The 15,000-nt window shown below is 52.7% G+C and overlaps 4 protein-coding genes across 11 annotated transcripts in view; 2 read left to right on the top strand and 2 right to left on the bottom strand.

Moving 5' to 3' along the window:
- The window catches only part of LOC125953545 (low-density lipoprotein receptor-related protein 1B), a 60,856-nt gene extending 48,379 nt beyond the window's left edge, over positions 1 to 12,477 (top strand). For 3 of the 5 annotated variants that reach the window (XM_049683169.1, XM_049683171.1, XM_049683170.1), the window contains exons 9-14: positions 1 to 3,386; positions 3,471 to 4,906; positions 4,965 to 5,828; positions 5,907 to 6,435; positions 6,506 to 6,626; positions 6,704 to 8,112. The exon at positions 1 to 3,386 is cut by the window's left edge and continues 2,280 nt beyond it. In XM_049683169.1, coding sequence (XP_049539126.1) covers positions 1 to 3,386; positions 3,471 to 4,906; positions 4,965 to 5,828; positions 5,907 to 6,435; positions 6,506 to 6,626; positions 6,704 to 6,892 — 6,525 coding nt within the window. In that variant the 3' untranslated portion in view covers positions 6,893 to 8,112. Of the gene's footprint in view, positions 3,387 to 3,470; positions 4,907 to 4,964; positions 5,829 to 5,906; positions 6,436 to 6,505; positions 6,627 to 6,703; positions 8,113 to 11,485; positions 12,218 to 12,353 lie in introns of those variants that run through there. The other 2 variants (XM_049683173.1, XM_049683172.1) reach the window with 2 other exon arrangements.
- On the bottom strand, positions 8,151 to 8,897 carry LOC125958018 (uncharacterized). The gene has a single exon (XM_049691110.1). It carries the CDS (start codon positions 8,895 to 8,897, stop codon positions 8,151 to 8,153), a length of 747 nt encoding a protein of 248 aa, XP_049547067.1.
- Positions 8,968 to 11,486, top strand: LOC125958013 (neurogenic locus protein delta-like). Its single transcript, XM_049691106.1, has 5 exons — positions 8,968 to 9,112; positions 9,495 to 10,040; positions 10,119 to 10,647; positions 10,718 to 10,838; positions 10,916 to 11,486. Exons 1-5 carry the CDS (start codon positions 8,968 to 8,970, stop codon positions 11,102 to 11,104), a joined length of 1,530 nt encoding a protein of 509 aa, XP_049547063.1. The 3' UTR covers positions 11,105 to 11,486.
- Positions 12,290 to 15,000, bottom strand: part of LOC125953556 (uncharacterized) — a 4,372-nt gene continuing 1,661 nt past the window's right edge. For all 4 annotated transcript variants that reach the window (XM_049683193.1, XM_049683194.1, XM_049683196.1 and 1 more), the window contains exons 2-5: positions 14,908 to 15,000; positions 14,243 to 14,513; positions 13,624 to 14,142; positions 12,290 to 13,552 (exon numbers count right to left, since the gene is read on the bottom strand). The exon at positions 14,908 to 15,000 is cut by the window's right edge. In XM_049683193.1, coding sequence (XP_049539150.1) covers positions 12,363 to 13,552; positions 13,624 to 14,142; positions 14,243 to 14,513; positions 14,908 to 15,000 — 2,073 coding nt within the window. In that variant the 3' untranslated portion in view covers positions 12,290 to 12,362. The remainder of the gene's footprint in view (positions 13,553 to 13,623; positions 14,143 to 14,242; positions 14,514 to 14,907) is intronic.

Genomic DNA, 15,000 nt, shown 5'->3' with positions numbered 1-15,000 from the left:
AATGGTAACTGTATACCGTTTCACTTGACCTGCGATTCCATCGATCACTGCGAGGATGGCTCGGACGAGCTGATCAGCTACTGTTCCCATCGATCCTGTCCGGCTGGATTTTTCCGTTGCAACAATGCACGCTGCATTGCCCAAAGTGCACGGTGCAATGGGGTGCAGGACTGTGGCGATGGCAGCGATGAGCTGATCTGTCCATGTAACAATGCGACCCAGTTCACCTGTACCAATGGGCAGTGCATAGCGAAGGCCCTGCGCTGTGACATTGAACCGGATTGTAGGGATGCATCGGATGAGATCGGATGCACGGTGATGCGTAACTGTGGGGCCGGGTTCATCAAGTGCCCGAACACGACCGCCTGCTACCTGCCAAAATGGCGCTGTGATGGCGAGAACGATTGCTGGGATAATGCGGACGAACTGGACTGTCCGACGGCCATACCGACCTGCCCGGAGGATAAGTTCCTGTGTGCCAATGGACGTTGTATACCGCAAACGTGGCGTTGTGACGGTGAAGATGACTGCAACGATGCGGGCCACGGTGGTGCGGATCACCGTCACATCAGCTCGGATGAGATCGCTTGCGTGCAACACTGCAAGACGAACCAGTTTAAATGCACCAATACGTCGGAGTGCATCTCGAACAGTTGGCAATGCGATGGAACGCCGGACTGTGGCGATGGTTCGGATGAGGGAGAGCACTGTTCCCGGCTGCACTGTCTTGAGAACGAGTTCCAGTGTTCGCCCACGAATCGCTGCATCCCGCACCAGTGGGTCTGCGATGGTGAGGTAGATTGCAAAGGCTCGGAGGACGATGAGAAGGGGTGCGATCAACGGGCAACTATGCTGCCAGTGTGCGATAAGACGGAGTTCCGCTGCGAGAACGGAGAGTGCATCAGCGCGCTGCACTTTTGCGATACCGAGGTGGACTGTGTGGATGGATCGGATGAACCGGCAGACTGTGTGTACGATGAGGATGAGGAGTCAACTGGTGGAGCTGCTCATGGGAGCTGTAACGATCCCGATCAGTTCCGGTGTGCCAATGGGAGGTGTATCGAGCGGAATCTTACCTGCAACGTGAACGATGATTGTGGCGATGGTTCGGATGAGGATGTGCCACTGTGCCGTAACACAACCTTCATCTGTGCCGGTCCCGATCTGTTCCGGTGCGAGAGCGGTGCCTGCATTCCCAGCAGTATGCTCTGCGATGGGGCCAACGATTGCGGTGATTGGAAAGATGAAAAGTTGTGCGAGGTGAACGAGTGCGAGGTGTTACCCAACCTGTGCGATCATCACTGCCAAGATCGACCGGTCGGGTACGAATGTAGCTGTCGGCCTGGGTACGTCGTGGACAAGAACGATCATCACCGGTGTGTGGATCTGGACGAGTGCAATGATCAGCATAACCCAAGGCCCTGTAGCCAGACGTGCATCAACACGCACGGTTCGTATCACTGTGCTTGTCTGGAGGGCTTTGAGCTTCGCAGTAATGGAACCTGTCGTGCGAATAGCTTCGATCGAACGAAGCTGATCTTCTCCAATCGCTACTACCTTCGGGAGGTGGACCTTAACGGTACGATGAGCATCTTGGCCCACAATCTGACCAACGCGATCACACTCGATCACGATTGGCAGGAACAGTGCTACTACTGGTCGGATGTTACGCGCCTTGTTACCTCGATCAAGCGAATGTGCGTGAATGAGAGCGACACCAGCGGCACCGGTGCGATCGAGGTGGTGCATCGTCGAAACCTAAAAAACCCCGAAGGACTGGCGGTGGACTGGGTCGGACGTAATTTGTACTGGTGCGATAAGGGCCACGATACGATCGAGGTGTCCAGGTTGGATGGTCGCTACCGGCGCGTCATCATCGACCGTGACCTGCAAAAACCGCGTGCAATCGCACTCGATCCCTATCGACGGTATATGTACTGGACGGATTGGGGTGATCGGCCCCACATTGGACGGGCCGGTATGGATGGAAGCAATCAGACGATCCTCATCAAAGAGCAGCTCGGTTGGCCGAATGCCCTGACGATCAGTTTCGAGACGAATCAGTTGTTCTGGGGTGACGCACGGGAAGATTATATCGGAGTCAGCGATCTCGATGGGCGCAATGTACGGATTCTGTTGTCGAAGAGCGCGCAACCAACACTTAATCTGCACCACGTGTTTGCGATCGCCGTTTGGGAGGATCGTATCTATTGGTCCGATTTGGATTCCAAGTCGATCGAGTATTGTCACAAGTATCGCGGCGATCAGTGTGGTACGCTGATCAACACGATCCACCGGCCGATGGACATTCGCATCTACCATCCGTTGCGGCAAGTTCAGCCCAAGGTCAACCCGTGTCGGAATGGGGCCGGTTGCCAAGGACTATGTATCCTGTCACCCACCCATCCGGACGGTTATCGGTGTCTGTGTCCGGACAACTATCTGCTGGCGACCGATGGGAAGAGCTGTAAGGCCAACTGCTCGGCCGCACACTTCCAGTGCCGATCGACGCTGAAGTGCATTCCGTTCTACTGGCGATGTGATCGACAGGATGATTGTGGCGATGGTAGCGATGAACCGGCCAGCTGTCCACCGTTCGAATGTGAAGCCGGACAGTTCCAATGCGATAGCAAGCAGTGCATCAACCCGAGTCAAATCTGCGACGGGATGGATCAGTGTGGTGATCGATCGGATGAGCGTGACTGCGATGCGTACGAGTGCTTTGCCTCGCATTTTCGCTGTAGCGCCTCGGCGGAGCGTAATACCAGCGCCTTCTGTATCGAGGGAGCGCGCCGATGTGACGAACATGTGGATTGTCCGAATGGCGAGGATGAGCAGGACTGCGAACGAAAGAACTGTACCTACACCCAGTTCCGTTGTGCCAGCGGAGGTAAGTGTATCGATCGGACGTGGGTATGCGATAACGTGCCCGATTGTCATGACCATTCTGATGAGCTGGTCTGTGGACCGTCGGCTACTTGTCCACCGAATGAGTTTCGGTGTAGCGAAGGACGCTGCATACCGCAGTCATGGCGTTGTGATAATGAACCCGACTGTGCGAACGGTGAGGATGAGTTGCCTGAGCACTGTAACAAGACCACCACCTGTGAACCGACGCACTTCCGGTGTAACAACTCGAAGTGCATCCCGGGACGCTGGCGCTGTGACTTCGAGAACGATTGCGGGGACAACTCAGACGAGCTGAACTGCGAGCTGCGCAACTGTTCCGAGTCGGAGTTCCGCTGCCGCGATGGCCACTGCATCCGGGGCATACTGAGGTGCGACGGTGAAGTCAACTGTCCCGATCACAGCGACGAGGAGAACTGTAACGTTACCTGCAGTGCCAACCAGTTCCGGTGCCACACTAACCCAGCCTGTATTAGCAAGTAAGCAGAAACAGGCAGTGTCCTCATCCTCTACAGTCCAGTTCTGGCCAACTAATCCTCATCGCATGTTCCATTCTTTTGCAGTAAATTCAAGTGCGACGGCGATAACGATTGTATCGATGAGTCGGATGAGAAGGATTGCGCGTGTGCCGAGGGTGAGTATCGGTGCAAGAACGGAAAGTGCATCCTCGGCAGCTGGGTCTGCGACGGTATCGACGATTGTCTGGACAATTCGGACGAAATGGGTGAATACTGTAAGAAGCATGGGTGCAACAAGCGAGCGTTCCGGTGTGCGAACCGGAACTGCATCCGCAAGAGCTTGCTGTGCGACAATAAGGACGACTGCGGGGACAGTAGCGACGAGAAGAGTGGCCTTTGCCAGAAGTGTCCACCGAATTCGTTCCGCTGTGCGAGCGACTCGAAGTGCATCGATGCGGCGCTCCGCTGCGACCAGACACCGCACTGTCTGGATGAGTCGGATGAGATTGGTTGCATCAAAACGGGATGCGGATTTGGGGCTTGCAGTCAGATTTGCGTGGAAAAGAAGGGCCACTTCACTTGCCGGTGTGCCGAGGGTTATGCCAAGAATGGTACCGGCCGTAATGCGTCGTGCGTAGCAATTGAAGAGCCGGGTATACTGTTGCTTGCCTCGGAATCGGATTTCCGCAGCCTGTACATCGATACACCGGTGATGGGGTATCTGCAGACGTCATCGTTGAAGATCGATCGGTTCGATTTCGCGATCACGCGCCATAACATCACGCTCTTCTGGATCGATAGCTACGATGCGAGTATTAATAAGATACTGATGGACACGACGGTGAAGGCCGAATCGTCTGATCGCCGGCATCCCGGGAAGGTAATGATATCGCGTCGCGAGACGTACGATCGAATCAAGACGCTCGATGGGAAGCACTCGTCGGTGGTGCTGAAGGGTGACGCTGATAATGGTGATATCCACCCGATAGCCATTGCCTGCGACTGGCTAACGGAGCGGCTGTACGTGATCAACAAGAAGCGCAGCAACATCTTCGTAATGAGCTATAATGGCACGGAACTTACGACGCTAACCGCTACCGGGAAGCATCCGATCGATCTGGTGGTGGATCCGGTGAACCGGCTATTGATCTGGTCCATCATGGAAACCATCATTAGCTCGGGCATGGATGGACTTGGCAAGCGGAAACTTGTCCACACCAACATCGAGTGGGCTTCCGGGCTGGCGATCGATACCACTACGAAGCGATTGTACTGGGCCGATTATCGAAAGTCCACGATCGAAACGTGTCTTCTGCTGACGGGCGGTGATCGACACGTGATTGCCGAGCTGCACGATTACTCCAAACCCAAGCTGCTCGATGTGTTCGAAGACAGTGTGTACGTCATTCTCTACAACCAGGCCGTGCTGAAGCTGAACAAGTATGGCCGTGACAATGGTACCTACATGAACGAACAGAACCGTGGCGGATATCGATCGTCCGATGTACACTTCATCCATCCTCTGAAGCATGATCGCAGTGGTGAGTAGGGGGAGCTCTTCCATCGTGCAATTCGATTGACCGTTTGATTTCATTCCAGTGTCAAATCCGTGTCTGCTACATCCTTGCCATTCAACGGCCGTTTGTCTGTTGTCGATCGAGCATTCACTGAATCGAAGCTGCGTCTGCCCGGATAGTCTGCCTCATTCGGAGGTACCCGCGGAGGGTGACGAAGCGAAACGTGTCTGCATTGAAACGCCCGTCCCACCGGCGAAGGGACCAGGTGCCGAGTGCCACCTGCAGTGCAACGATGGGAAGTGCGTCGTAGGTCCGGATGGTCAGCAGCGCTGTGAGTGTGGAGCTAACTTTGATGGCAAATACTGTGAGCACTACATCTGCTCGGGTTACTGCAAGAACAAGGGTTTCTGCTATATCGTGAACAAGGAACCGAAGTGTAACTGCCAGCCACAGTGGACGGGAAGGAAGTGCGAGATATCGACGAACAAGTGTCTGGGTTATTGCCACAATGGAGGTAACTGTACGATTGTGCCACGCGATGGAGGCTCACTCGTCTGCCACTGCCCGGCCGGTTACAGAGGGGATCAGTGTGAGCATTGTGCGAATCTGCGTTGTGAAAATGGCGGAGTTTGCCGAAAGACGGCCACCGATCGGAGCCAGTGCCAGTGTGCGGAAGGATTTGCGGGACATAACTGCGAGATTAACCTGTGCACCGACTTTTGCGCCAACGGGGGCCAATGTACGATCGAGCGTGGTGCCGCCAAATGCAATTGTCCGGTTGGAACATTCGGCGAACGGTGCCAGGACCTCGGATGTCCTGATCTCTGCCAAAACGGTGGAGAGTGCATTGACGGCGAGCGGCCGTTCTGCAAATGCCCCCGTGGCTACGAGGGACGCTTTTGTGAAGTCGATCTGTGCGTCAGACCGGAAGGAGTGCGACCAAGCTGTAAGAATAACAGAACTCGCTCAGCAAGAGGACATCAATGATTCTAACGACTCGTTTCGTTGTTTCCTTTTTTTGCAGATTGTCCACCAAGCAACACAGTACCGGGGCTCACACCGACGACAAACCCTTCGTCGTGTAATGCGTACTATTGCAACAACGGTGGACACTGTCTGGAGATCCGTGGTGCACCGATCTGCAACTGCACGGTGCAGTACGCCGGGGAGCATTGTGAGAACTACGTCACGTATCGCAATCCATGCAACAATTTCTGCCACAACAACGGCATCTGTCGATTGGATCTGTTCTCCTCCTCGAACGTTACCTACATCCCCTCGTGCGTCTGTATCGGCGAGTGGACGGGAAAGCAGTGTGAGCGGCCACCGCGATGTATCGATGAATGCGGAACGTGCATCGAGGGTAGCTCGATCAACGAGTGTACCTGCGAGGACAATCAGATCAGCACCTGCCTGAGGGAGGTTACGCTGGCCGAGCTGGAAAGTGGGGACGGTAACAGCACCACTAGCTACACCCTAACGATCCTTGGGATCTTCTTCTGTGTGATACTCATCGTAGCGGCCGGCATCCTTGGTGCTCTGTATGGACTCAAGTAAGCGACCAAAACCATCAATGCTGTCACTCCGCTCCGATATAACACCCTTGCCACCTTTACTCAACAGAAAACGTCGTACCGGACAACCATTCCTACACGCTCGGCTAACGGATAACGTGGAGATTACGAACCCTATGTACCTGGGCGATGCGGACGAAGGGCCGGCCTTTGTGCACGAAGATGATAAGGTTGGGATTACACAGCTTCTGATACTCGTCGGAAAAGACCGATCTTCATTCCACTTTCTCTTCTCCCCGTCTCTCAGGTTCACTTTGGTAATCCAGTGTACGAACAAATGTATGCAGGAGGTGTGAACGTGCACACCGATTCCGCAACGATTGCTGCCGGCAATAGCGCGCACCCGTTGCTGACCGGCACCGCACAGCCACCGGAAGAGAAGAAGGGTCTGCTGCAGCATCCCCAGGAGGACACGATCGCAGCTGATCTGTTATGATGTAAGGCCAAATAGTTGCAGCTACTGAAGCAACGGTTCTAAAATCGGTCGAACCGGAACCGTTGCTTCACGGCGTTGCGCTTGACTATGCAGATGCTATGTCCGGTCCAGTAGTGTGATCTACAACTCATCTTGGACCCATATAGCTCGATATCTCTTTGCTCGCAGCTATTAGGATAAGAAGGGAAGGAGGAGACATGGTATCAAGATAGCCACCATAAGAACATCACGCGACCGTAGCCGTAGTGGGTGGGGTGCGTGGAGCTAAAAGCACCCAACGGCTTCCTCGCCATAAGCTTTAACGTAACAGGGGGTTTACTATTAATCTTATTATTATTATTAATATTATTATTTTTATTGTTTTACTTTACAACCGCTAAGTCAACACACCGGCGACGGTCGAGATTCCCCGATCCCCGATCCTCCCCTACCGCTACAGGAACAGAGAGAGACTAACACAATAACGCACCTAGTGAGTAATGTAAGGAGCGAGAGGCAGTTACAACCAAAAGATGTTGTAGAGTACGGACGCGGGGGAGGATAGTGATATGTGGTAGTAGCAGCTTCCGGTATCGAACCAAACCTCTTACATACAACGACAAGGACACGCGCCGGAAAATGCAGGGTGTGTGCGTAACCCGTGTACAGGGCAGCAGCAGCATAAGGGTGCACAGGACGAATGGCAGAGTGTAGATAATGTAATACTTTTTCAGGCTGTTTCCTTGATTAATTTCTGCGAATCGATTCTAATCGAAACGGGCGAGCGAGCGAGATGGGCGTGTTTTATATATCTGTAAGTAGAGAAACAACAGCTATGCAGGGTTTGCACGCACGTGGTGCAGTTCTCTAGTTCATTCGAAAACGTAACCCCGCGATCACATGCATGTAGTAGAGAAGAGGAAGAAGAAGAGCCGTCGAGGATGGTTTTTGTTACTTTTAACGCAATTACAAGATGGTTTAGCGATACCGAGCATAAACGCAATTTTAGATAAAAACCAACCAGCCAGGCAGCCAGCGGGTAGCTGTAGCAGCAGCAACGGAATTCCTTGCTCGCTCAATGGCTAACAGAACCTCGAAACGCTGGGCAGCATGGTGCTGGTGGTGTTGTGCTTGCTGTGCGCGATATAAGCGATATGCTCGAGTCGAATGACGAATGAAATGTTACGAAAAATATAAAGACTGTAATTTTTAACAAACATGGGGTTTTCTCTCTCATAAATATATGCTTCTCTTTATTTCGTGGCACCAGTTTCGAGTATCAAGAAGAGTTGAACACCTTGGGCGTTTCGGTGGGCGGTGGCGATCGCTTTCGGTGGCATCGACGCAAGTACACGAGCTCCGCCGTCCACATGAGCAGCGTGACGATGGTGAACGCATTGATGAGGATGATGCTTTTCGAGTAGCTGCCGGTCCAGTCGCGCAACGCTCCAACGCACGGACCGATCGTCATAAGGATGATCCCATTCGTCGTCATCTGTATGCTGGAAGCCGACGGAAGCCGTTCCAACGGAATATAGCTCGGTATGACGAGACTCATGTACACCGAGCGTACACCCTTGGCGATTCCGAGCCCAACGGCCACACACATCATCTCCCTGTAGTCTCGCGCCAGCAATATGCTAAACCGAAACACGATCAGCAGCGTGAGCGCAAACATGTACATGGTACGCGGGCTAAGCTTCAGGCAATCGCCAACGAACGGGCTGATGAAGCGAAACAACAGATCTGCCACGGCTAGGGTGGACATGATGGAGGCTATCTGAAGCGTACCATAGCCCAGATCGCCCAGGATGAATGGGGTCAGCAGAGAAAAGTTGATCTCGGCAAAAACGGCGATCGACATGCCGAGCATCATGTTGAGGTACACTTTATCTCGCAGCAGTGTGAGATCGAAGAAGTGGATCAGCTTTTTGGCAAAACTGTCGTGTTTGGAAGACGCGGTGGGCCCCCCATCTGACGTTGCAGTGGGAGGCGGTTTGGTATTTTCTAGCTGTCGCATAATCATTGGGAGATGAGTGGACTCATCCGTAAGACCCTGGTTTTCGCTCAACGCCGGAAGTCGATTCATTCCACCGATGACTTGTGAGCCCTCCATCCCGAGCGCTGCTCCACTGGTCAGTGACCCGGAGCGTGTTGGACCGTCAAATATCTTCATCGAGCTGCTCAGATGTACCGTGTCGGCTGATCCCTCGAACCAACGCTTCTGCAGCGGTGAAAAGCGTACGTTGATGAAGCTCGAGAAGCGCCGCTGAGATGGTGTGGTTCGGGGAAGCTGCTGAACCGTTCCGGCTTCACCATTACTACGATGTTCCTCCCAGATGCCGAGTGAACTGCCGAGATTTACGGATTCCGTCGATCCGGATTGAAACCAGCGCAACGGTCGCTCACATGTTTCATTCTGCAGCGAACGCGTCTCCGAGGGACACCGGAGGACTGGAAGAGGAAGCACTGGAACAAGGAAACCTATATTAGACGATCATGCCCTACATTCGAAAGTTCCACTCCTTTCGATACTTTACCTTCACTCTTCGCTCTCGGCATTTGTGTGGCTCGCGGGACAGAAAACGATTCCCGTTGGCGAAGCTGGGAGGTTAACTCAAAGCCATAAATACTCTGTGTATCGACATCGTGATTGATGAACCGATCGCTTCGCTTCTCCAGGAACTCCTCCGCTTCGCCGTGGATCACAGGTACACCGTTACTTTGCTCCTGTTCTTTGGGAACGATCACTTCAATCGAAGGAGGAGGCGCCATCGCAGTAACCGCGCCTTCGTTCGATCGCTCAACCTGCAGCAGCATTGTGCGAATCTGCGTTGTGAAAATGGCGGAGTTTGCCGAAAGACGGCCACCGATCGGAGCCAGTGCCAGTGTGCGGAAGGATTTGCGGGACATAACTGCGAGATTAACCTGTGCACCGACTTTTGCGCCAACGGGGGCCAATGTACGATCGAGCGTGGTGCCGCCAAATGCAATTGTCCGGTTGGAACATTCGGCGAACGGTGCCAGGACCTCGGATGTCCTGATCTCTGCCAAAACGGTGGAGAGTGCATTGACGGCGAGCGGCCGTTCTGCAAATGCCCCCGTGGCTACGAGGGACGCTTTTGTGAAGTCGATCTGTGCGTCAGACCGGAAGGAGTGCGACCAAGCTGTAAGAATAACAGAACTCGCTCAGCAAGAGGACATCAATGATTCTAACGACTCGTTTCGTTGTTTCCTTTTTTTGCAGATTGTCCACCAAGCAACACAGTACCGGGGCTCACACCGACGACAAACCCTTCGTCGTGTAATGCGTACTATTGCAACAACGGTGGACACTGTCTGGAGATCCGTGGTGCACCGATCTGCAACTGCACGGTGCAGTACGCCGGGGAGCATTGTGAGAACTACGTCACGTATCGCAATCCATGCAACAATTTCTGCCACAACAACGGCATCTGTCGATTGGATCTGTTCTCCTCCTCGAACGTTACCTACATCCCCTCGTGCGTCTGTATCGGCGAGTGGACGGGAAAGCAGTGTGAGCGGCCACCGCGATGTATCGATGAATGCGGAACGTGCATCGAGGGTAGCTCGATCAACGAGTGTACCTGCGAGGACAATCAGATCAGCACCTGCCTGAGGGAGGTTACGCTGGCCGAGCTGGAAAGTGGGGACGGTAACAGCACCACTAGCTACACCCTAACGATCCTTGGGATCTTCTTCTGTGTGATACTCATCGTAGCGGCCGGCATCCTTGGTGCTCTGTATGGACTCAAGTAAGCGACCAAAACCATCAATGCTGTCACTCCGCTCCGATATAACACCCTTGCCACCTTTACTCAACAGAAAACGTCGTACCGGACAACCATTCCTACACGCTCGGCTAACGGATAACGTGGAGATTACGAACCCTATGTACCTGGGCGATGCGGACGAAGGGCCGGCCTTTGTGCACGAAGATGATAAGGTTGGGATTACACAGCTTCTGATACTCGTCGGAAAAGACCGATCTTCATTCCACTTTCTCTTCTCCCCGTCTCTCAGGTTCACTTTGGTAATCCAGTGTACGAACAAATGTATGCAGGAGGTGTGAACGTGCACACCGATTCCGCAACGATTGCTGCCGGCAATAGCGCGCACCCGTTGCTGACCGGCACCGCACAGCCACCGGAAGAGAAGAAGGGTCTGCTGCAGCATCCCCAGGAGGACACGATCGCAGCTGATCTGTTATGATGTAAGGCCAAATAGTTGCAGCTACTGAAGCAACGGTTCTAAAATCGGTCGAACCGGAACCGTTGCTTCACGGCGTTGCGCTTGACTATGCAGATGCTATGTCCGGTCCAGTAGTGTGATCTACAACTCATCTTGGACCCATATAGCTCGATATCTCTTTGCTCGCAGCTATTAGGATAAGAAGGGAAGGAGGAGACATGGTATCAAGATAGCCACCATAAGAACATCACGCGACCGTAGCCGTAGTGGGTGGGGTGCGTGGAGCTAAAAGCACCCAACGGCTTCCTCGCCATAAGCTTTAACGTAACAGGGGGTTTACTATTAATCTTATTATTATTATTAATATTATTATTTTTATTGTTTTACTTTACAACCGCTAAGTCAACACACCGGCGACGGTCGAGATTCCCCGATCCCCGATCCTCCCCTACCGCTACAGGAACAGAGAGAGACTAACACAATAACGCACCTAGTGAGTAATGTAAGGAGCGAGAGGCAGTTACAACCAAAAGATGTTGTAGAGTACGGACGCGGGGGAGGATAGTGATATGTGGTAGTAGCAGCTTCCGGTATCGAACCAAACCTCTTACATACAACGACAAGGACACGCGCCGGAAAATGCAGGGTGTGTGCGTAACCCGTGTACAGGGCAGCAGCAGCATAAGGGTGCACAGGACGAATGGCAGAGTGTAGATAATGTAATACTTTTTCAGGCTGTTTCCTTGATTAATTTCTGCGAATCGATTCTAATCGAAACGGGCGAGCGAGCGAGATGGGCGTGTTTTATATATCTGTAAGTAGAGAAACAACAGCTATGCAGGGTTTGCACGCACGTGGTGCAGTTCTCTAGTTCATTCGAAAACGTAACCCCGCGATCACATGCATGTAGTAGAGAAGAGGAAGAAGAAGAGCCGTCGAGGATGGTTTTTGTTACTTTTAACGCAATTACAAGATGGTTTAGCGATACCGAGCATAAACGCAATTTTAGATAAAAACCAACCAGCCAGGCAGCCAGCGGGTAGCTGTAGCAGCAGCAACGGAATTCCTTGCTCGCTCAATGGCTAACAGAACCTCGAAACGCAGGGCAGCATGGTGCTGGTGGTGTTGTGCTTGCTGTGCGCGATATAAGCGATATGCTCGAGTCGAATGACGAATGAAATGTTACGAAAAATATAAAGACTGTAATTTTTAACAAACATGGGGTTTTCTCTCTCATAAATATATGCTTCTCTTTATTTCGTGGCACCAGTTTCGAGTATCAAGAAGAGTTGAACACCTTGGGCGTTTCGGTGGGCGGTGGCGATCGCTTTCGGTGGCATCGACGCAAGTACACGAGCTCCGCCGTCCACATGAGCAGCGTGACGATGGTGAACGCATTGATGAGGATGATGCTTTTCGAGTAGCTGCCGGTCCAGTCGCGCAACGCTCCAACGCACGGACCGATCGTCATAAGGATGATCCCATTCGTCGTCATCTGTATGCTGGAAGCCGACGGAAGCCGTTCCAACGGAATATAGCTCGGTATGACGAGACTCATGTACACCGAGCGTACACCCTTGGCGATTCCGAGCCCAACGGCCACACACATCATCTCCCTGTAGTCTCGCGCCAGCAATATGCTAAACCGAAACACGATCAGCAGCGTGAGCGCAAACATGTACATGGTACGCGGGCTAAGCTTCAGGCAATCGCCAACGAACGGGCTGATGAAGCGAAACAACAGATCTGCCACGGCTAGGGTGGACATGATGGAGGCTATCTGAAGCGTACCATAGCCCAGATCGCCCAGGATGAATGGGGTCAGCAGAGAAAAGTTGATCTCGGCAAAAACGGCGATCGACATGCCGAGCATCATGTTGAGGTACACTTTATCTCGCAGCAGTGTGAGATCGAAGAAGTGGATCAGCTTTTTGGCAAAACTGTCGTGTTTGGAAGACGCGGTGGGCCCCCCATCTGACGTTGCAGTGGGAGGCGGTTTGGTATTTTCTAGCTGTCGCATGATCATTGGGAGATGAGTGGACTCATCCGTAAGACCCTGGTTTTCGCTCAACGCCGGAAGTCGATTCATTCCACCGATGACTTGTGAGCCCTCCATCCCGAGCGCTGCTCCACTGGTCAGTGACCCGGAGCGTGTTGGACCGTCAAATATCTTCATCGAGCTGCTCAGATGTACCGTGTCGGCTGATCCCTCGAACCAACGCTTCTGCAGCGGTGAAAAGCGTACGTTGATGAAGCTCGAGAAGCGCCGCTGAGATGGTGTGGTTCGGGGAAGCTGCTGAACCGTTCCGGCTTCACCATTACTACGATGTTCCTCCCAGATGCCGAGTGAACTGCCGAGATTTACGGATTCCGTCGATCCGGATTGAAACCAGCGCAACGGTCGCTCACAAGTTTCATTCTGCAGCGAACGCGTCTCCGAGGGACACCGGAGGACTGGAAGAGGAAGCACTGGAACAAGGAAACCTATATTAGACGATCATGCCCTACATTCGAAAGTTCCACTCCTTTCAATATTTTACCTTCACTCTTCGCTCTCGGCATTTGTGTTACTCGCGGGACAGAAAACGATTCCCGTTGGCGAAGCTGGGAGGTTAACTCAAAGCCATAAATACTCTGTGTATCGACATCGTGATTGATGAACCGATCGCTTCGCTTCTCCAGAAACTCCTCCTCTTCGCCGTGGATCACAGGTACACCGTTACTTTGCTCCTGTTCTTTGGGAACGATCACTTCAATCGAAGGAGGAGGCGCCATCGCAGTAACCGCGCCTTCGTTCGATCGCTCAACCTGCAGCACGTGCCACTTGACCGGTTGCAGTAGCAACGCGGCGGCAATTATGTGCGTTGCTAGGGCACCGATTATGAGCAAGCAATTTCGGGGACCGTACAGTCCGAGTAGCAGTGAGACCAGCTGCGGAAGCATAATCGGGCCCAGCCCGGTGATGGTCATCGCAATACCGGCCGCCTTATTACGGCGTACCTTGAAGTAAGTGTTAAGAGCTAGCGAAAACGATGAATTACAGAATCCCATACCGAGAGCTGCAACAGACAGAAGCATGGCGTTTGTGTATGAGAGAGAGAGAGAGAAAGGGAGGGAGCAAGAAAAAGAGCCCTGGCCACATATAAAACCCTAACTTACATGCGATAATACTGTAGGTAATGATGAAATGCGCAAAATATGTCGCCGATGAGGTTAGCATTAGACCAGCGGAGAACAGAAACCCACCGGCGACGGCTAGCTTCCGGAAACCGTACTTTCGTAACAGTGGTCCGTTGAACAGACCCAGCGCCATCCCAACCGCCGAGGCGAGGTTTATGATAATCGATGCTTTGGTGGCCGATATGTTAATCTCGTTAAACGTATCTCTAAATATCAATCCGAAGCTCTGCAGCACCGGTACTATCATAATCTGTAGGAGAAACGGAATCATTTTTTGGAAATAAGTAAAAACAAAGCATGCTTTGCGGAACCTCCTTTCCAATTCGTTCGAACGCGCTGGCTACTGTGGCGATGCGCGTCATGTTTGTTTCTCGGACGGCGGCGCCGCCGAGTCAAGGCCAATGGCTTAAGGAGGTAAGTCTAGCGTGGTACGGGCTCAGTGAATCCGTGGATTTATCAATTATCTCTCGTCCCTTCGAGCGGGTGTTCGCGGTCACGGTCGAACGCGTCACCGTCAGACTCGACGAGAAGGTAAAAACCATGCAAATCCCATGAATCAGATAAGCGAACAAAAAGAATTGATTTTCCTGTATCTAGCAGGCGTTAATTATGGTGGTTCCGCTTCCGTTGGCAGCTGTACTTACGTTTGCAAGACCGTACGCTACCACGATCATCCAGCCCCAGCCTCCGTCCGGAGGTTTGCTAAGCCGTGGAGTCCGGTCCCTCGTTGTGCCATT

The sequence above is a fragment of the Anopheles darlingi genome, chromosome 3, assembly GCF_943734745.1.
Source record: "Anopheles darlingi chromosome 3, idAnoDarlMG_H_01, whole genome shotgun sequence".
Taxonomy (NCBI): domain Eukaryota; kingdom Metazoa; phylum Arthropoda; class Insecta; order Diptera; family Culicidae; genus Anopheles; species Anopheles darlingi.
Note: the sequence above shows the minus strand (reverse complement) of the source record. Positions and strands in the feature narration are given on the sequence as shown.